General features: G+C 43.6%; 1 protein-coding gene across 4 annotated transcripts in view; it reads left to right on the top strand.

Moving 5' to 3' along the window:
* The window catches only part of prkcz (protein kinase C, zeta), a 147,060-nt gene that overhangs the window by 104,993 nt on the left and 20,257 nt on the right, over window positions 1-21,810 (top strand). For all 4 annotated transcript variants that reach the window (XM_042004701.1, XM_042004704.1, XM_042004705.1 and 1 more), the window contains 3 exons: window positions 8,361-8,440; window positions 9,776-9,865; window positions 18,462-18,577. In XM_042004701.1, coding sequence (XP_041860635.1) covers window positions 8,361-8,440; window positions 9,776-9,865; window positions 18,462-18,577 — 286 coding nt within the window. The remainder of the gene's footprint in view (window positions 1-8,360; window positions 8,441-9,775; window positions 9,866-18,461; window positions 18,578-21,810) is intronic.

Below are 21,810 nucleotides of genomic sequence, written 5' to 3'. Positions count from 1 at the left end.
CGTTTTTTTTAAGAGTAATTTGTTTTTTAATTAGGAGTCTGGAACATGTCACAACACTTTTAACTTTTTAAATATTTTGTCCACACTCTTCATTAACAGACATGACTCTGACGGTAAGCCAGCGCAGGATCCTCCAGCAGCAGCTTTTACGTTTCATTTCCAGCCTGGTCATGAAACAAAGTCGCTAAGTTGGCAACACAACTAGCTGCCGACTGCAAAAGGTGTGCATCCTTGTTATTTAGGCAGCTTAATGAAGCCTTGGCCTCGAGTTCGCCCCCTGGTGGTTGGCAGACTGGTTGAGAATGGCGTGATCAGAGATGCAGCAGAGATGCATTTTAAATGTAAATATTGTTGACGATCAGCTTCATTTAATTGTGGCCACCAATCTTGATCGTGATCACGATCAAAATCCGATTAATTGTGCAGCCCTAGCTGTAACCCATCAGACTTCACACCCTGCGTTGTCCAGTTTAAGCACATAAAAGTCACAACATCATCACGATGACATTCAGCCTTAACGCTCACTGAGACGAGCTACAAAGCATGTCCCACTAACCTGCATCACTTGCACTGAAACTTTTCTCGTCGGTCTTTCAAAGCAGCAAAGTGATCAGTAACTGTCTCATTGAAGTTTGGCTGCTCCTGAATTGTTCCCTCTCCATGAAGAGCATGGATAGAGAGCATGGATAGAGAGCATGGATGGAGAGCATGAATGGAGAGCATGGATGGAGAGCATGAATGGAGAGCATGGATGGAGAGCATGGATGGAGAAGATGGATGGAGAGCATGGATACAGAGCATGGATGGAGAGCGGATAGAGAGCATGGATAGAGAGCATGGATGGAGAGCATGGATGGAGAGCATGGATAGAGAGCATGGATGGAGAGCATGGCCGGTGCATTTAGACTCTCCGGGCCCGTTGCAGAAACAATTTTAGCTTCAGCTGTTGTCAGCCTGGTTCAGTGCCCTAGCCCTACCCCACAGCAGCCTCTACACCCAGGGTTCTCATAAAGAAGAGACAGTTGGCTAGTCTCGCTTGAGCTTTGGCTTGTTGAACATGGGGAATGTCCTGGTAGCTGCAGCCTCACCGGGACTGTGCAGCAATCGGTGCTTCCAGCAGCGCGACGCTTACACGGTGGTTGGTGAAGGAGATGCTCTCTCTGGTCTGACTCAGGATTGTGTCCCAGACTTTTTTACAGTCTCTGCTTCTCCTGGTCTCCCAAGACTCTCCTTGGTCTCCCCTGTAGCTTCCTGCTGATGTTGAGATGAGTCTCTGAGAGCAGACCAAAAATTTCTGTTAGTACATCTAAATATCAAAGTGCTGGTATCAGAAATAGAAACGTGGCTGTTTTTTTTTCTAATAAAGTTATTTTTCAACAAGACTATTATAGCTGTACAACTTATATGATCTGATCTCACCTTATTGCCTCACTCTGCTGGTGAAGCTCTGGAGGCCATATTTGATAAAGACTGCATCATTGTCCTTCTGCAGGTTCTGGTACAGCTTGTCAACATGAGGCATGATTTTGTGAAACAGCTGCAGAAAAATCTGGAAATCTTGATCCGTGATTAGTGTGTTGCTGTCGAAAGAATCAGATGTCCTGATGGTCTCACATGGTCTCTACACAGTGTGCTCTGGTCTGCTGCTGAAGGTCCATCTTGTGGCTGAAGCTCTTGCTAACCTTTGTGCAACAGCCTGGCCAAGAATGCTGGTGCATTTGAGTGGTCGGGTAAAAAATTGGTAATACTGTCAGATCAGAAAAACAACTCACTGCTGGGATGTGAGAAGCAGCTTGCTGCAGCTGATGTGCATAACAGCTGCACATACAAACGCACCTTCTGCTGCACACCAGCCTGCTCTCCTCTCATCACACCATCATATGCTTGTTCTGAGTTTCTCCTTCACCACCGGAGAACAGTCCCGTCAGTCTGTCCAGCAGTCAACTGTAATCGTAGTAGATGCTGCACATCGACTACGTCACCACGAGCACCAGCTGTGTCTGTGTGGAAACGTTGGTGGTTTCATCAGCTTGGATGGCTACAAACTTGGCAGACTTCACCTCCTCTGTAATGCAACTCCTGGTGACAGCTAGCATGCTCGGTCTGGAGCTCGGTCTGCAGGGTCTTTGACGTTCCTTTGAAAACAGTCACGGATTTCTGGTGCTCCTCGAACACCACATCCAACGATGCCACCAAGTCGACTAATCCACGGTTAATGCCAGGGTTGTTTCAGCCCTCACTGTCATCTTTACCCTACACGGCTAACTCAAACACTCAGCAAAACTTCAGTCAGTGAGTCGAACCAGGATGTGTCGTTTTCTGCTCACCTCAGCGTTGTGACGGCGAACTGCTACCGGTAGCTCTCGTTCAGTTCAGTAGCCATGTTCACACGGCTAAAGATTGAAAAATTTAAACAACTGTCCACATGAATTGTGGATGACTCACGTTTCTTTACAGTTCAGACAGCTGGTGCATGTCAGTAACTCCTGTAGTTGTCCATGAGATGGAGGCCACCGTACCGCCTTCAGGGTGGAACAGAACACAGGCAAAAGAACGCACCAGCTAGCTCACAGCCCGCTAGCTCACAGCCCGCTAGCCAGTTTTTCTGTTCATACCACCGCCATGAAAATCCTCCATTATAAGAGTCCCCACCTTAAATTTCCTTATGGAAATTTGCTTCATGTTCAGATTGGTCTTTTTTTTTTTTTAGTTAGCCATCTTTGTCCTTGGATGCAGCTAGCTTCGCCCACGCAGTTGGGCAGGCAGTTTCTACAAGTGCTAATGTAAACCAGTGGAAAGCTCAGATTATCGGTGTGAAGTTGTTTTTCTTTTCTCAGGATGAGCGTCTCTACGACGTTTGCTCCTCTCTTCCAGGCCCAAACTTCATTGTTATAGACACCGACCCACAGTGAGTCTTTTTCACTCGGACTCAATGGGAATCATAATTCCAGTTTTTAGTTCCCAGAACCCGGCTATGTGGGTCATGAGGATAAACAAACTGTGAAGTCAACACAACAGATACAAAAGCAGCAAGGACAGGAGGCTGAAGGAGTCAACTCAGGACAAGCTTCCCAGAAAATACTCCGTCGTACCAGCAGCATTAATTTAATTTAGAATTTAAACCAGTTTTAATATTTGCAGAGTTAATCAGAGAGTACGAGTACAGCTTCACAGCTTGGTGCAGCATTTTCTGCTCCAGCACTGGATTTTCACAATAATACAGCTAATAAATGAATTAATGACAAATAAAAAACACACATCATCCAGGGCAACTGATCACTCAAACCATCAACTAAGCAGGTTTAACTTCACCAACTAAGCACACATTTGAAGACGAGAAAAAATAGTTTGACTAACTTTTGTTAATATGTACATTTTTCTGTATAAAAAGTAAAGTAAAGACAACTGCAGGCTAATCTGGGAAACATGTTCAAACCTACCAGCAGCGAGATGCGTCATCATCCGGCGATGCTCTCAACCAGCCAGTCTGATTCCTGACACAAACATCGCTGGCAGAGTTCGGGCAGAGATTCATTAATTTGCTTTTCCTGGTGTGTGTCAGGATGAAAGATGGAGGAAGACCTCAGTCCTTGTATTATTGTGAATCTGAACGGTCTGGATCTGTTTCTCTAATTGGACTGCTTCAGGGATTGTAAAATATAATGAAATCACCATGTTGCTGTAAACAATTTGATTCTTCAGTCCCCAGTTTGTCCTTCTTTGAAAGCAAAAAATGCTTCAGTGTGAGAGGAACAGTCGTACAAGCTGTCCATGTAGAGCCTGTTCCAGCCGTGACGAGGGGAAACTGCACCAAAACACACCAGAGATGTTTGATTATGTTAAGATTAGTTGATTTGGGGGAAAAACCAAGTTTTACATTTGCTGTGCTCCTGGTGCCAGTTTCAGCTACTTGAGATGTTTGAATTTGCACATTGTCGTCATGGAAGATGGAATCATCACAGGAAACAGTTACTCATCCAAAATGGACCAAAAGTATTAGAAGCAACCTGAAAGCAGCCTGTCAGACCAGAACAGAGCCGCCTTCGTGCTTCGTGGTGAAATTCTAGTAAACTGCACTCATTTCAGTAGCTGCAATTCTGCAACTTCTACATATCTGCATCTACGTTTTCACATTGAATCAATATATCGCTGTGGATCAGTGTGTTGTTACACACCTAATAAACACAGACATAAACACAGATGATGAATAAAAAATGTCTTGGCTGTGATCTGTAATGCATATATGTGATGTATGTACCTCTGGGATTCATATTCATGGTAAAACCTCTGCAGAAGCACACACTCGCTCACACACCCCGTGCAGGTTTAGTGTGAACATTGTACAGCGAGCATCTAGCGCTCGTTTGAAGAACTAAGCACACTGACAGCAGTCAAAACAACCACTGTGAATTACTCAAGGATAGATGCATACATTTCTATTTATGCTTTCAGGTTGTCAGAGAAATCCCGCTAGCTAAGCAATCCTCAGTCCTCTGTGTGACATTTGTTTCTTGGATTTTCTGCAGCTTCTTTTTTGATTGTGTTTCCTGTTTCTGAATGATGCATTACAGGTGTGAAATGATGAGGACGTACCATGAATAAACTTTGTGCAGCTTTTCAGTGTGTTGCTTTTAAAATGATGGCACCCATGAATTACAGTAAGCTATCTGCAGCTCTCAAATTGTTCACACCAGAAATCACACCCTCTACATAGAGGATCCTCAAATACTTCTCTCCTATTTGCATTTTGTGTTTCCCTGAGCCATATGGTTGCTTACATAGCACACCTCCTCCCTCCCTCACACAGTCATCTTCAACAGAAATTCCTTCGTACTCCAGTGTGACGCATTTCGTCTCAGCTGTGAATGTCAGGAGCATATAGCGCGACACCACGGCTAGCATCTGCCACCAGTACCATCCTCCTGGCGGTCTTACCGGTAGACCAGCAGGTTTCTGGATGAACGCCTGCCAACGGAAACCAACCCTTTCACTATATGAGCCACCCAGCCATATGCCACGATGCTAGACCCGGTGCCAGGGTCCTTCTGGGGTGTTGGTGCACCACATGTCATCCCCAGAGCTTTAGACAGACACCCGGAGACTGGCAAACATTTGATTCACCTGGAAAATCAGCCACAAGGAGGCATGTGCATAAAAGCACATAGAAGAGCTGAAATATAAAGAGAGAAACTTAAACTGCACTGGAAAGTAAGTTAATGCCATAATATAAATAATAAAACCCTTTACAGAGCAGCTACTGCTGTTTGTTTTTGTAGTTTATGCCTTCATATTGAATCACAGTTACAGCAGCCCTCATTTATCACACACACGTACGATGGAAATCTGCACACGACCATTTCCACACAAGGTTTAGCATTTACTAATCTGGACATGAGCGCAGGATACGATCAAATCTCACGACACGCCTGGGATCGTGTGGATCAGCGTTGCAGCAGCAGACCCTGGAAATAATTATTAAATGTCAAACCGTCATATTAGCATAAGCAGCCACATGTTCAGGTAGAATCAACCCATTTTCAGAAAGAAAAGCAGATTTAAATGAATTCTCAAAACGAATAAAGTAAAATCTCTTAATGATGTGCTTGGAGTGCACACCGACGCGCTTTAAATGATAAATAATAAATATGATAAACAGCCTAAGCCCACACATGACAATTAAACAGCTCAGATTTAATAGACCCACAAATAATTAAACACAACAACAACGATACAAACTGAGATCTGTTTGCAAACAAACTCATACCTAAATACAGCGTCCCATCACCCCGCATCAAACCCTGCCACAGAGCAGCAGCTTCAACAGTACGCACATGTGCACGGTGGAGGCTGCTTCGGGTTGCTGGAGGGAGGGTAGATGGACGTGTCTCTGACCAGCGAGGGGACGCTGCTGTAGTCTCCGGAGAAAGTCTGCCACATAATCCTGTCCTGTGCAGGCCTGCACACCATGCAGGCTGACGGAGCCTGTTGATGCCCCGGCGCAGCCAGAGGACGATGTCCAGGGTGTCCAGGGGGCCGAGCCCAGCCAGAGGAGGGTGTCCAAGGTGTCCAGGGGACCGAGCCCAGCCAGAGGAGGATGTCCAGCATGTCCCAGGGACCGAGCCCAGCCAGAGGAGGGTGTCCAGCATGTCCAGTGGACCAAGCCCAGCCAGAGGAGGGTGTCCAGGGGACCGAGCCCAGCCAGAGGAGGGTGTCCAGGGTGTCCAGGGGACCGAGCCCAGCCAGAGGAGGGTGTCCAGGGGACCGAGCCCAGCCAGAGGAGGGTGTCCAGGGGGCCGAGCCCAGCCAGAGGAGGGTGTTCAGGGGACTGAGCCCAGCCAGAGGAGGGTGTCCAAGATGTCCAGGGGACCGAGCCCAGCCAGAGGAGGGTGTCCACCATGTCCCGGGGACCGAGCCCAGCCAGAGGAGGGTGTCCAGGGGACCGAGCCCAGCCAAAGGAGGGTGTCTAGGGTGTCCAGGGGACCGAACCCAGCCAGAGGAGGGTGTCTAGCATGTCCAGGGGACAGAGCCCAGCCAGAGGAGGGTGTCCAGCATGTCCAGGGGACCGAGCCCAGCCAGAGGAGGGTGTCCAGCGGACCGAGCCCAGCACGGCCTCTACTGGGGCTATATGGAGGAGACAGGAGCCGATCCGTCTTTTCGAACAAGTAAAGTAGTCTAGACCTTTAGTTGTAGAACTCCTCTATTTGATCAGTAGGTTACTGTCTCCCATGCTGTGCACTAAAACGTGCCGTTCTCTACTGAACAGGTGGAAAACTGGAGGCCACCAGTTTTCTCCTCTGGAGGCTGTAAAAAGTGGCTCCATATAACAGAACCTTGAACACAGCCGTGCTAAGCTAATGCAGGCAAACACAGACGTTCAGCGGTTTGAAACAGTTTTATTCTGTTTTTTATCTTTTCATTGATTTCTTTGCATCGTTCATATTTTTTATCTCCGCAAAGTAAAGAATCGTGACTTTCAGTGACCATATTATCCAAATTAAAAACCAATAAAAGGTTGATCATGGACATATCTGCTACTTATTGAGAATTTTATTTATTCCTCAGCTGGAGTCGGATCAGCAACAATGAGGTTATTAACGGCCTCCATGATCCTCTTCCACGTAGCGTTTATGTTTCCGCCTTTGACTCTGGTTTTTAAGCTGCCAAACAGCTCCTCTTTATTCTGTTCCACCTCACAAGGGAGGCTTTCCATCTTCTCTCCATGGTTTGACCTCACTGGCCGTGACCTCTGGACTACGAATAATTAGGGCGTAACATGTAGATGGATTTCAGCCGCCGCATCAATCAGGACCCGATCCTTCCCACGCTGGATCGGTCAGATACCAGCGTTTCGTGGATCCAGTCTTAAGATCACATGCGCTCGTTTCCACGTTCGTGTTGAGGTGAAAATTGTCTTTGCTGATAAATTTTATTTTTCAGTCCAACTTTAAATGACATGATTTTAAATAAATTTGATATCATTTTGTAAATCTAATGTAAATGAAAAAAAACATGATTCATTTTTTATTTTTCTCTAATATTTCTCAGGATTTAGCTAAAACTGGCCTGTCATGTACTAGTGTTGCTACCAGATTCAGGGCGCCAATGCTCAGCCCTTTTTCTCTAAATAAATGTATTCATTTATATTTGATTATTAGTGTGTTCTCATTTCAACTTGAATATTCATGTATTAATTAAATATACCATTTAACATTATATAACTATTTTTATTATGAATTTAATTTTATTCTAGTTTCCCTCACTGATGGTGTCATGTCTTTAATCTTACGTTTGCTGGTGTCTGTTGTTGTTTTCTTTGCTTCATCATAATAAACCAACTAAAGTAAACACTGATAATTCAGATGTGAAATTTTGACCATTCTGTTTCCTTTTCTTAGTTTCCCAGAAGTCAGTTTTAATTTTCAGCTGCTGTTAACAGATTTTTTCTCTGAAACATTTCATCTTGAATAACTAAGTCTGTGGAAGAACACAAACTGGTCACATGACCTTGATCGGTAATTGGAAAAAAAAAATCTAATAAAAATTTCAGTGCAAACTCCTTGTACATCCTTGGATTGGGTTTTTAGGGAGAAAAAAAGAGTTTAGTGCATTTTTCTTTTCACTTGTAAGACCTTGTTTAGTAGTGGGAGTTTCAAGGCTTTTAGTAGACCAGGAAACGTGAGAAGGAACAGCGCGGTGTCCTTTATATCTCCTCCCTCTACACAGCAGACATGGTCACCCACGGCCAGGTTGGCCTGTGAATCATCCGCCTCCCTACTCACGATTGCCCTTTTATTGTCTCTCCCTCTCTTTCTTTTCTCTTTCTTTCTTTTGTTGCTGTCCTCCTCTTTTTTTGTCAACAGTTATTCTGGAGAAGCCTATTCGCATCCCAAGGTCTCTATCGGTGAAAGCTGCCAGCGTGCTCAAGGGCTTTCTAAACAAGGTGAGAGCAGTCCACTCCCATCAGCCCTTTATCTGTCTCGGTGTGTATCTGCACACTCTGCTGCACACTCAGATCACCATGAGTGGGAACATGGCCAAGAGCTCGGGCAGGGAAGACCTCGGTGTATTTCTGTTCCAGTGTTTTAGCTAGAAAGAAAGCAAAAATAAGAAATGTAACCTGCAGTACATGCTGCTCTTTCGATTGAGTTTTTACTCCTGAAAATTTGAAGATAAACAACTATTTTGATGACAAGATTGTCGCTCATTGGTTCTAAAAATAAAATACGTACTAACAGCTTAGTTTTGGTCAAGCAACGAGCTTTAGATTTAAACTGATGAGGAGATTTAACTCGAACACAAAACAACAGTGATCCAGTGTCAACACAGACGTGTTTGTCTTTTACTGTCAGTTCTTTCTCAACATGCTTTAAAAAGTGACAGGAAAACATAACAAAATTAATGATAAAAGAATCATGAAATGGGTAGAGATGAGAGCAGGAAACTGGTAGCAGTAAACACTGAGGACAGGGACTTAAGATTTTCAAACACCTGTAAGACATGAAGCTCCTAAATCAAACAACATGCAGTCAGGAAAATTAAACAGCACTGTTCCTAGTTGATAAAAACTGTTTCCATGGAAACCATAGAAAGCCATCATCATCAAATATGCTGTTAATGTCTTAACTTTGCTTAACTAAGGAAAACTTTTAAGAGACTTTGTGTTCGACCCTTTAGTGATGAGCTGGGGAGCAAAGGGAAAAATTAACAGCAGATATCCTGCAAATATTTATTTGTGTATTTAATGTAGATTATTGAAGAAACAACAAACTGTGTTTGTGTGGTGATTAGACGACATGACCCTTTAAAAATGATTCTTCTTAAATGTTTGTGTGTTAAAAGCTTTTTCTTTTTTTTACCAAACTGAATATTTATGCATTTCATTCCCTGGTGTCATGTTTTTTGCAACAAGGTTTTGTGTGTGTGTGTGTGTGTGTTTATGCAAACAGCTGTAAAGCTCTTCACTTGTACTTTTCCACAATGAGCCACCACTATAATTGTTCAGGTCAAGCAGTTACTGGGAGTTTGTACCCGTGTCTGCGATGCATGATGAGACCTGAAGGGCCAGGATGGTTTTAATGAGGAAATGTTTCACTCTCATGCATAATTAGTGAATTATAATCAGACAAATGCTACTGACATGTTGCCCCTGGACTTTATTAGTGTAAGTGTAAAGTAGAATGAATTTGACACAGACCTTTTTTTTAGAATATTGTTATGTTTGAATGAAATGCAGCCCTCTCGTTTACACCCCTGACCAGCTGTCTGATCCCTGCAGGATCCTAAGGAGCGGCTGGGTTGCCAGGTCCAGACAGGCTTCACCGACATCAAGTCCCACACATTTTTCCGCAGTATAGACTGGGACCAGGTAAGAAGTGGCTGAATGAGGACTGGAGAGAATCATGTCCAGCTCTGTGTTTATGGGAGCAGGGAGAGAAACGAGCTGTGTGATAGAAACTATGAAGCACAACTTTACTCTCTCATCCTAGACTGAACCTTCCTGCTTGACTTTTGGTGATGTTTATAGCTGATGTCTTTTCCCGGCCAGTAGAGCTATCCTCATTCACTGACTCAACCTTTTAGAGTAGAAGATGTGTTGTATGATAAGAGGAATAAACTTATCTCCATGGCTCCTGTTAAATAGATGAACTGTGAGGAGGAAGGCAACACACTACAGATTCCAGTCATCATCATCATCATGAGGAATCCGTCTGTGTGCTGCCTCCTGACAGACAGCTGATCTGGGGTTTGACTGAACAACCTGTCAGTTTACTCAGAGCTGGTGTAAAAACAACAAAGAGTAAACGCTGCACGCCCACATTTAATGTTTGTCAGCTCAGACAGGGAGAGCAGGGCACAGCTGCCATCATGCATTCTGCAGAGCCTTCATCACAGGCTCAGTGTGTGTTTACTGTATGAGCCTAAACAACACACAGGACACACCCCCCTACTTCTGATCTGAGCAGGCACAGCAGTGAGGTGGGGCCTGTTGTTTGAGCATGTATTAAAAATGAATGATGCAGTTCTAAACACTGTGTGTAGACTCCTGCTGCAAACCTCCCCGTGTGTGGCAGGGCAAGGCAAATAAAAGTGAATTCCTAATCGCTGTCATATTTACACTATCTGAATCACGCAGGACGTGTGTTGAAGTGGTATGATTGATGGTGTAGATGCACAAACTTTGCTTTAAATGGGTATAGAAGACGGGTGGAAGTCACCCCCAACCCACAACGGATGTCTGCAGCGTTGATCAGAGCTGGTGAGTACGGAGATAGTTTTGACTTTTACTTTGTGACTGGATGATTTTCTGGATCCTGCCGACATGCAGGTGCAAAATTTTCCCAACAAGTCACTGATGCTCCATCTGATTATTTTTATTTGAAATAAATTAGCCTGGTGTTGGACCCCCTCTTTAATCCTGGTGTGATAGATGAAGCAGGTGGTGGAAACCTTCCTCAGAGGTTTTCTCCATGTTGACATGACAGCATCACACAGTTGCTGCAGGTTTGTCGGCTGCATCCATGATGAGAATTCCACCACATCCCAAAGCTGCTCTACTGGACTGAGATCTGGTGGCTGTGGAGGCCGTTGGAGTCCAGTGAACTCATCGTCATGTTCTAGAAAGCAGGTGGAGATGATCTGAGCTTTGTGACATGGTGCATTATCCTGCTGGAAGTAGCATCAGAAGATGCTCCACTGTGCTCATAAAGGGATGGACATGGTCAGCAACAATACTCAGGTAGGCTGTGCTGGTTAAACCAGGTCACGTTGGTACTAAGGGGCCCAAAGTGGACCAAGAAAACCTCCCCCCCCATTACACCAGCAGCAGCCTGAAGCATTGATCCAAGGCAGGATGGATCCATGTTTTCATGATGTTTCCAGCAGATTCTGAGCCGAGCATCTGAATGTGGAGCTGAAATGGAGACTCATCAGACCAGCAACGTTTCTCCATCTTCTATTGTCCAGTGTTGGTGAGATGCACTGAATTGCTGCCACGTGATTGGCTGTTCGACAAACAGTTGACCAGGTGGACCTAATAAAGTGGCCAGTCAGTGTTTTTTTTTCTGTTATATTGAAGATTGAGCAGAACACCAGTGGTGGATGAACGCAGCTGGAAATATGACTTTTCTACATGTGTGACCTCATTCAGCAGTTCATTGACTAATTAACATCTGATTCATGAGGGTTTGCCTTCACAAGAAAGAGCCTGACTATCAGCAGCTCTACAAAACCATCTTTTTCTCACTTTGAAATACAACAAACCGTAGTAAAGTTCAGTTTCTATATTTTAGCTCAGGGTCTGGAGAAACAGCAGAGAGCTGTTTTAGTTATTTACTGTCCAATCCCTCCGATGCACACAGCTGCCTTCAGTGGCTATGTCCATACATTCATCCTGTCCATGTAAACCTCATCATATAACACAACGGACCTTGATTGTGCATTATGGGTGATACTCAACTCGGTTCGTTGGCACGCTGCCCGTCACGAAGCATAATCTGTAGAATGTGTAAATCATATCACAGGGCTGCTGGTCTTTTAAACGACCGTTTACATTTATCCTAACTTAGAAATTTTACCTGAACAGAGCAGCTGTTTGCGCCTGTCGTCTCTTTCAGGAGATGCTTGGTTGATATTTCTCTGATGATTTCTGACTTAATGGTTTTTGTCTCTGAAATTAAAATTTTTTTTCCCCTCTTGGGTGACATTTTAGTGAATGAAAATGAGTAAAATAAAGCAGAACATTTAAATTTATTTGATCCTGAACCACTGAAGGCTAGCGTCAACCAACCCGGCTCTGCCATGAACACAGCAGGCGTACGATACCTCATCAGACAACAGCACAAACGCTCATTTAAGATGAATTAAGACCATTTTCTACCCTCATTGTTACAGCGTCTCTCAAGGGACAGTTAAGTGGGGTGCCAGGTAGTGTGGTGCATACAAGATGGTCGGTGTGTTAATGAGCGCTGCCTCAGAGCCTGTGAAGTACACACCAAAGGGAAGCTCGGGAGAGAAATCAAAGCGGCTTGAACTCCTCGTTCTGGCGACGAAGCTCCCACGTAGTGCAGAAACAACAAGCTGACAGAGCTGTGAGAGGTGGAGGAGTGACGCTCTCTGCCCTCAAACTAGCAACCTGTCTCCAGTCCTGACAGGCCTGGCACGCCGCTACTGTTGTTACCACATTTTAATATTCATCAGACATCTCCTGAGAGAGCGCCAAGCTTTCTCTCTGAAAAGATGACACTTTGAATATCATTTACCTGCCGCCCTCCTTCATTCCCCTCCAGATGCACCACGTACTGCCAGAGAACCGCCAGACTGGTGAGTGCTGGGAAGAAACCGCTCATTTGGATTTTTTTAATGGCACTGAGATTAAATGTGAGCAGGAAACATGCTATCCTTCCCTCATGCTGCATGTTGTATAACTCAGTCTACCTTGTAGAGCAGTTCTACCCCAAAACGTTCGAAGTAAACAAAAATCTGCATTTCATCGAAGGTTTGAGCCCAAAAATAACTGTAGCATTCATCTTTGATAGTGTTTACAGACTTTAGCATCCCTAAAACACACACCTGGGTTTGTCATGTGACCAGTTTGATCTTTGTTTTTCTTCCTTTCATTGTAGTACTTAGACCAGTCCCAGATGTGGCCCCCTGCGTACCAGTCACATGTAAAGCCAAAACATCTTACTTTGGTTCTTCTTTTCATCATGCTACAGCCATCCAGCGCGGCAGTTGTATCGTGACTATAAACTAGGGCTGTCAAAAATATCTAATACATGTAATTAATTTCACAGCATAACAAGCCCCATACATCATCATTTCTGACGACGAGGAGGCGTCTAGAGGCGAGATGGAAAAGATGAGCTGGCTGGCTCTGTGGATGGATTTGAACATAAAAACATTGATGGAACAACACATGGGCGTCGCCCCCGTGGAGGATGATGGTGTTCAACACTTTTCATGTTGAGAGGGTTCCACACCCACACTTCTTTTCCTGTACTGTGCACCAACATGGCCGGTCTAGAGACCTTCTTCTAGAGGTCTTCTCTGTGTCTGCTCCTCCTTTCTGTCTTCTGTTGATCCATGAGTCATGGCGACAGATCATCAGTTTTATCTGCTGGTTTTATGACAGAAATCATCACCATGTGATCATGTGTAGACGGTTGGTGAGATGATGCTGGATGAATTCTGCTTTATGATCTAGAACATGGTAGAGATGATGCAGAACAACATTTAGAAGTACATTACATGCTGCATTTACTGACCCTTGGATATCTGACATTTACCCAAGGGAAGGTCAGTAAATATTTGTAGCATCAGTTTGCAGTAAAAACGGGAAAATTTCAGGCATAGTCAAGAATGGTGATTAATCATGATTAATTCATTTGTAAGCTGTGATTAATCTCTAACTTAAAGCCCCGCTACTGAACTTTGTTCTCATTGTGCCAACCCTAACGACGGCTAATCTGGCATCATCTTCATCCCATCTGTTATCTGAGATCTCTCCAGACAGTAAAAGTCAGTCCAGTATTGACTATTGTCTTTTCTATTGCTCTGTCCCTTTCTTTCTTTCTTGTCCTCTCGTCCTCCAATGATGTCCTCTTGCGTTTCTTTTCTGAATCAGCCATGATGTGCGTTGCACAGCCAGTGTGTGTTGATATCCAGTTGCTGGTGTGTGATGCGGTGTCGTAAAGCAAAACGTAGCTGTAAGGTAATGCTCCAAGCTGGAAAAAGGACGTTTTGAGGTCCAGCATCTCAGCCTCACGACGCTGCAGGGCATCAATCAAAAACACGGGTTATTTAGTGTTAATTTAACACCTTAACTTAACTATCTAGATTCCACATATTAGCAGTTGGTAGCCACAACATAGCAACACATGGCCAGGGATTTTTAGATGACCAGATAACAGGTCTAACACAGCAACTTTGTGTTATATGTACAATCTGAACTAGCTGCTAACATTCAATAACATCTTCAAATAGGCCTAAACAGCTACTAAACGTCTTTTGGCCCAAACTTAGTTCAGTTTTAACTAAAACATCTAAAAAGCATTATTTAGACATCTTTCTAACCGAATACTGCTCAGTGAGTACCATTTAGTTTACAACACTGAGTTGGCTCCATTAACTGCTGTTCATTAACCTGAAGTTGCCAGAAAGTTGGGGTTTTATAAACTGAAGTGTTAGAAATCTGGGACGGGTTTGCACAGCAGCAGCGAAGCGACGGGTCTCGGCCTCTCTGATGTTAATCTCCTTGTTGGTGTGGAGATGTGCTTGTAGACTGCAGGAGCACCACTCAGTGTTTGATCAAGTGGCGCTGTGTTTGTGTGTGTGTGTGTGTTGAGGGGTGATTGACTGTAGTATAAACTGTCAGATCAGCCTGTTGCATCGATGCTACTGGAATAAACACACACTGAGGCAGGTGCTAACATCTGAGAGTCCATGGCTTCACCATATAGCCTGGCGCTTTCGTACCTCTTTCATGTGCATCTCTGGCTTCAGGGACGCTGTCCGTCTGCTTGTGTGGAGGTGCTGTGCTTGTTCCAGGCCATCAGTGTGCTTCATTACCACCACACAGCTCCTGCCTGCCCGACAACACATCAGAGAGACCGGGGAGAGTAGGAGGAGAGAGGAGAGGGATGTGGAAAGATAAAAGAATTAAAAATGAGTAGGACAGACAGAGAGGAGAAAGATGGAGACGGATGTGAGGGGGTGAAACTGACTGGAGTGTAGGTACGTGCGGAAAAGCTGAAAAAGAAATTAGCAAATCAATGGGAAGACGGAGAAACTGAGGGAAGATGGGGCAATTTGTTCGAGGGAAGAAGGAGATGCAAAGAGAGGAAAGAGCTGGTTTATTTTGTTTGTTGAAGCTGTTCTCAGAAAGTACTTTGAACCAATAACACTAATGAAGCACAGAAACCACAGCCAGAAGCTTTTTTACAAACTAAACACATAGACTACACACTCAGGAAATAAAAGGTTCCTGCACAGCAGTGATCCAAACACCATATGATTCTGTTCGTAGCTTCCAAACTCACCCAAATGGGCATAACAACAGTCATTTAGAGGCTTTGCTTCAAGTTAAGACAACAAAACCTGGTTAGAGAGCTCCAGGTTCACGCACCGAAGGGAAATATGATTGGGAATAACTTTACTCGCTGCCCTGCTTCTGCTTCCATCAAGGTTTGTTCATGCACTTTCTTAAATCAGAAAATATTAACAGAGAGAACGAAACTTTAATAAGGTCTTTGCAGCTTCTTGAGGTGGGTTGTGCTTGAACCATCAGTTCTGTTTCCGGAGAAGGAACATCACTAACATTTATTCTTTATGAGGGATAATGAGAGTACCAGCAACCACTGCTTTTTCATGACATTTGCACTTTATTGGCTTATTTAACTAGGTTTAAAAAGACAGTTCCAGTTTGAGAACTGGATAAAAACACAGCTGGACTCCTCTGAATATTCTTGGACCAGTTGTTCTTGCACATTTCACATGAAGGAACAGAGATGCTCTGCTGACTAAGTTTACTTTGCTTGTATTAAACTGTACTGGAGACATGTTTTCTTGTTTAAGTGTTTTGTTTTGAACATGACAAGTCTTTGTGCCCCTACATTATCTGTCCTCACTTCTTTTAAATGTCAGTACAATCGGCCTCGTAGCACAACTGCTGTCAGTAAGAGCAAAATAAAGCCGCTTTGTCTGCAGCTGTCCAGCATCAGAAACTATAATAAGTTGGTCTTCATTCAAACAAGAAGTTGGATTTTAAACTATTATTTACACATGCTAAAGATTGGATGCCAATGATGCTAACACGCTAACAGATGTTTACAACGAGCCGTCAGCAGATAATCAGGAAACATGAGGAGATAAAAACTATCTGCACAAATGTGGGCTGGAAAACAAGAAGTTTGCTTCTCTGGATGTTTCCTGAATCGGGTCAGATTCTGGGACTCTGTTCCAGCTCATGTGGAAATATGGGTCACTGAGTATAAAACTAAAGGATCTAATTTTCCTGTTCTTCACACAGTACATCATTGAATTCACTGATAACATCTCAATAATGCATTTTTCTCCACCTGTTAATCATTTCGCATCAGCTTCTTCTGCTCTGTGTTGTAGTGCAGCCTCCTCACTCTCACTGGTTTTCTTTTTAATGAAGCTCATTCTGTTTTAACTGTTACGTCTCTGTTGGAAATGTATATTTAAAACATGAACAACTCCTCCTCTGCTCTAAGCTTACTTCCAGCCAGGTTTTCTGTAGATTTTGCTCGATTCCTCCATCAAACGTGCGTACCTGTGGTGCTTCATTGTGTTCTCAGAAAATGTCCTCAGCGCACATTTTACCAGGATGAGGGGCTGATGTGAAACCATGGAAACGCACCAGACAAAAACTCTCCTGGCTGAATCACTCAGGCACAATTATTCTGCTGCCTCAACATCCACCATTCTGTTTTCTCTCCTTTCTACAAATCTGAAAAGTGTGGACACAAGTAGCCACCTTTCCCCGCAGCACACCCGACCGTACGGAAAAAAGCTGCAGTGATAAAACCAGATGGACTGCGTCAATATTTCTTCCTTTTTCACCTGTGTTGTTACAGGATCTTCTGTAGGGAAGTGGTCTGTGCTCACACATCCAGACCAGTGATGTTAGTCCTTCTCGCTGTAAAAGACCACACTGGAAATCTGTCCAGACGAGGAAAAAAAGCAAAAATATTTCACATCAGGAGGTAAATTAGTGCAACTTTTCTACAGAAGCTCAGATTTCCTCTAGTTTTATCCAAGCCCTGTTCGATCTTTGGATGCTTATATTAAATCACTGGTTCGTTCTTGTTTTTATTATTTAAAATATATTACAGAGCTGAGTCCACTTGTGTCCTGATCTGAGATGGAAATGAACATTCGAGCCTTCATTTTTTCATATCTTGGCTGTTTAACGATTTTCACGTTTAAGTAAAAACCCTCTCAAACCCCTTCAGGTCGTCCAGAACGCTGCTGCCCCGTTCATTACAGGGAGCTGCAACACAGCTGGCTGGGTAATAAGAAGACTTGTGCAGAGCTTAAAGTCAAAGAGAGCAAACGTTGACAACTTGAAGCTTTGTTTAGATATAGGAACTGTATTTCTTCCCAGCTTGGTACGGGTGTTGGAAACACCATTTTCTGGCAGCATATTAATTCAGTGCAGAAACTCCTGAGGCTGTTTTGATTCCTTATATATTTCAAAAGCTCTTTATCACATCTCGACTGGTAAATATGCCGTCTGTAAATCTCACAGGTGCAGTTATGCTGACAAGCAGCATTGCTTTAGAAGTTTCGAAGTTCCTTCAACAAAATTTATCCCAAACAAGTGCTCCAGCTGGGCTGTGACTTCACCTTTAAGTCTTTTATCAGGCACCAGATGGTTTGATAGTCACTTCTCTGTAAGTGAAACAAGCCAAACACTAGCAGTTTGCTTTTTACTGATGGATTCAAGTACCTGTACTTCTAACTGTAAAGGTTTTTTTGTGATGCTCAGAAGTTGGGTTTCTCTTTGTGCCATTTTTTTCATGCGCTGCTGTTTTGGGGCTAAAACTTAATAAATTTAGATTTATTGGATAAAACTTAAAAGTTGCATGTAAGGAAACAGAGAACAGAGAAAAAAAACCACAGAGTCAAACCCATGATGAGAATATGCAGGAGAATATTCCCGAACATGCCAAGAGCTGTGAAGGAGTGCAAACTGTCCTGAACTTATCTCCAAATAACACAAACCATGTAAACTTTTTACTTTTACTTTGCTGTTTGAGTCAAAAATGACTTTTAAGTTCATTACATGATGTTTACTTCATTTTAATCATTAAAAACTTTTCAGTTTGATCTATTTAGCACATCTGCTACAGCCCCAGTTGCCTCAAGTGTTGTACAATTAATAAAAAACATACACGTTACACATGGTGACGCATCTTGGTTTGTTTGTTTCTCCTCAGCTGGAAAAGAAGGAGATGACGCCACCTTTCAAACCTCAAATCTCTGATGAGTACGGTCTGGAAAACTTCGACACGCAGTTTACTAACGAACCAGTGCAGCTAACGCCAGACGATGAGTAAGTACTGCTATATGTGAAGCATCAGAGTTCCTTTTACAGGTTCATTTAGCCGACCCACAACAGTAGCCATCATATCAGCGCTTCTTTCACTGACATCGAGTCATCTTTTCATTTCCGGGGCCTGTTTTCGGCAGTTTTGCTCCATACGCAGGTGCTGCTGATAGGTAGGTGCACATGCCACATATGAGCCATCATCCAATCAGATAGAGGTGTCAAAAAATCTGCATCTGCAACTTCAGAGCTGCACAGCAAGTTGCCCTCATGGGATGGTAAAGAGTCCTTGAACCTTCAGTGATGTTTTGTTACTTTGCATCTGTGAACAGAAGAACTTCTATTTTTCTTTCACCCATGTCCACAGAGGCCGCCGCCATGGCAACCACCCAGATCAGGGCAGGCTGGGGTCTACACCACAGCCATAAGGCTGCAGTGCAGGAGCCCAGCCACCCAGAAAAGGGCGATCACCGCGGCAACAACCCCCAGGCCGAGCAGGCAAATCCTGCTCCTGTCATTTAATGGTTATGAAAATAGCTGTTTTTCAACATTTACGATTGTAACTGAATCGGAGCATGCTGCGTCGCCATGAATCGGCCCGCCCCTAGGCAGCACACCGAGTGCAGGTGGTCTACTAACAGCTTGTCACTTTTCTAATATTTCAATCTAACAAAGTCAAAAATTGAACACTAGCTTTTGTAAAGGTAATTATTGTTGGTACATAGTCATAGTTTAGGTTTAGGCTTCAGCTGTTTGATTCTTTCAATAAGAAGTTAATTCAGCAAGACTTAAGGGTGAATTCACACCAGCCTTTTTGATTCGACTCCTTATACAGGAAGCGGACTACAAAACAAACTACTTTGTGGGTTTAGCACACGGCCCCATGGGTAAACACAACCAAAACAATAGGCGACCCTGGACGGCAGAAATGTCTCGCGGTCAGACGTGGAAAACCTGATACAGCTCAATCTGTATCTGCTATGTTCTAGAAACCAGAGTTGTCCTGCATCAACCAAAGCGAGTTTTCTTTTTTCTGTGTCCCGTCTACTTCTTGAGTAATTCTTGGTGCAGCGCCATCTCTGGCAGGGAGTGGAACATGTTGTGTAAAACGTCCGATGTAGCATGAACACAATCTCGGCCCTGAAGAATGTTGCACCCACTGACTGAACCGAGCCCCCAATCGGACCAAGTCTAGTATACTATACTGGTGTGAATGCAGCCTAAAACTCAGCTTCATAACTTTAACCCAACATGTGAAAGGCTGAAGGCGGATTTATGGTCGCGCGGCGTCTGCGTAACCACCGTAGGCGCTGCGTAGGTCCGCAGAGGCTTGATGCACACCTCTTCCAGACCTAATGCACGAGCATAAATCCGCCTTGAGGTCATAGATGAGGATAACAACACACTAAACCAGTCATAGAAAAGCAGCGAACAACGAACAAAAATGAATCCCAGGTTTTCTTTTACTGCAGACTAATGTAGATACTGATGTATTAAAGCTGCATCTGATTTCAGGGGGTCGTCCTCTGACAGATTTACTTGTTTTTCCTGTGTTGCTTTTATTTTCCAACTTGAAAATGACATCATGTGAACTGTCACTGTGGTGAAACCTGTGGCGTTTCATATGACACACATCACAGTTAAACGTCGACCTGACAGGTGTGCATCTGCAGAGCTGTAAAGATGAAGTCATTTAAAAAGAAGACTCTATCCAGTCAAACAGAGGTAGAAAAACAGCCTCTTCCTAAATGTGTTTCCTCACAAACACTGCACGCTGCGCCATCTACCCAGAGGACTTTCTCATCAAATAAAGCAAAACATCCCCCCTGCAAGTTCCCAGTGTTGACGTCTTTATCCATCAGGGACTTTGTCTTGATTAATGCCAACATGTAGCCTTCAGGATCTGACAGAAGCCCTTGTTTGAAATTTACTTTTGGAGAGAAAAGGCTGAAAATATCTGGCACAACAACAGACACGACGCTGAAGATTGTCTGCAGACGCAGCATGAAGACACAAGCATGGCTTGTTTTGCTCTGTGCCATCAGAAAATAGATTCCATAAGGCTTTGGTGAGCTTTGCCCATAGATATTACCAGGCTTTTGTTAGACAACATTTTGATTTAAATCCATGCTGGATTGATTGTTCAGGCTCCAACATTTATATTTCTCCTGCAAAGCATTTATTGGACGGGCTTAAGCCAAACGTTTCTAAACAAAGCTGAAAAACAGACGTTGAAAATGAAATATAACATGCATCTAACCCGTTTTAAAAAAACTGGCTCCTCATTAGCATGAATGAATGACAACATGCATTAAGAGGCTTGTGGAAAAACAACTGCATGTTAAACAGCAGTACGACTCACATACAGCAGAAATATCTGACTGAATGTGATGTTACACACTGAGGAGTCCGGGTGCTTCCAGCAGCTCCAGAATGTAAAAACTGCAGATGAAATTTAAGCCCAAATCATTTAAGGTGCAACTGGTGCCCTAAATGTCATGGTCTGGTAGTCTTACTATCTGCTTAGTATATGAGTAAGAGCTGATATTTGCATCATGTATTCCACTTTAACCCGGTTCACTGCAGACCTTAAAGCATCAAGTGTCTCAGGAGCCTTATATATTAAAAAGTCATGATTTTCTTTTCTTAATGATGACCTGTGTCAATAAATTTAAACAATGTGAATCTCAGTCAGGGATTTTTCTGATGGCCGATTGTACTGCTGGAAGCTGCTGCAAAACTGTTAATATACAGAGGAAAATATCAACAATGTAGATAAATAAAAGACTGGCACCTTATCTGGTCCCTTTGGATCCTGTTTTATTTGTTAAAGGGGATTGAATTACCTCCTAAATGTAGTTCATCCACCCAGTGGCTATACTTACTTTATCCAATGCAGGTTTACCAGGAGGCTGGAGCCTGTCCCAGCTGTTATCAGGTGGGAAACAGGGTTCACCTGGACAGGTTGCCAGTCCTCTGCAGGGCCAACACAGACACCACGCATACCCACATGTACTCCAGGGGAGAATTTAGAAACAGTTAACCTAACATGCAAGTTTTTGGACTGTGGGAGTCAAAGTGCCCGGAGAGAAGGTCTATTTTCAGTTTATAATAAGAAGAATCTGTAACAGACTTTTTGGCAGCAGTTACAGTGTAAAAAAGAAAAAAAGAAAACTGGTCAAAACCCCTGAATTCAGCAAGCTCTGCAAGATTCCACCTAATGTTTTAGCACCAGTGAT

This window comes from Melanotaenia boesemani, chromosome 13 (assembly GCF_017639745.1).
Source record: "Melanotaenia boesemani isolate fMelBoe1 chromosome 13, fMelBoe1.pri, whole genome shotgun sequence".
In the NCBI taxonomy this organism is placed as follows: Eukaryota; Metazoa; Chordata; class Actinopteri; order Atheriniformes; family Melanotaeniidae; genus Melanotaenia; species Melanotaenia boesemani.
This window is presented reverse-complemented; position numbering and strand designations above follow the sequence as displayed.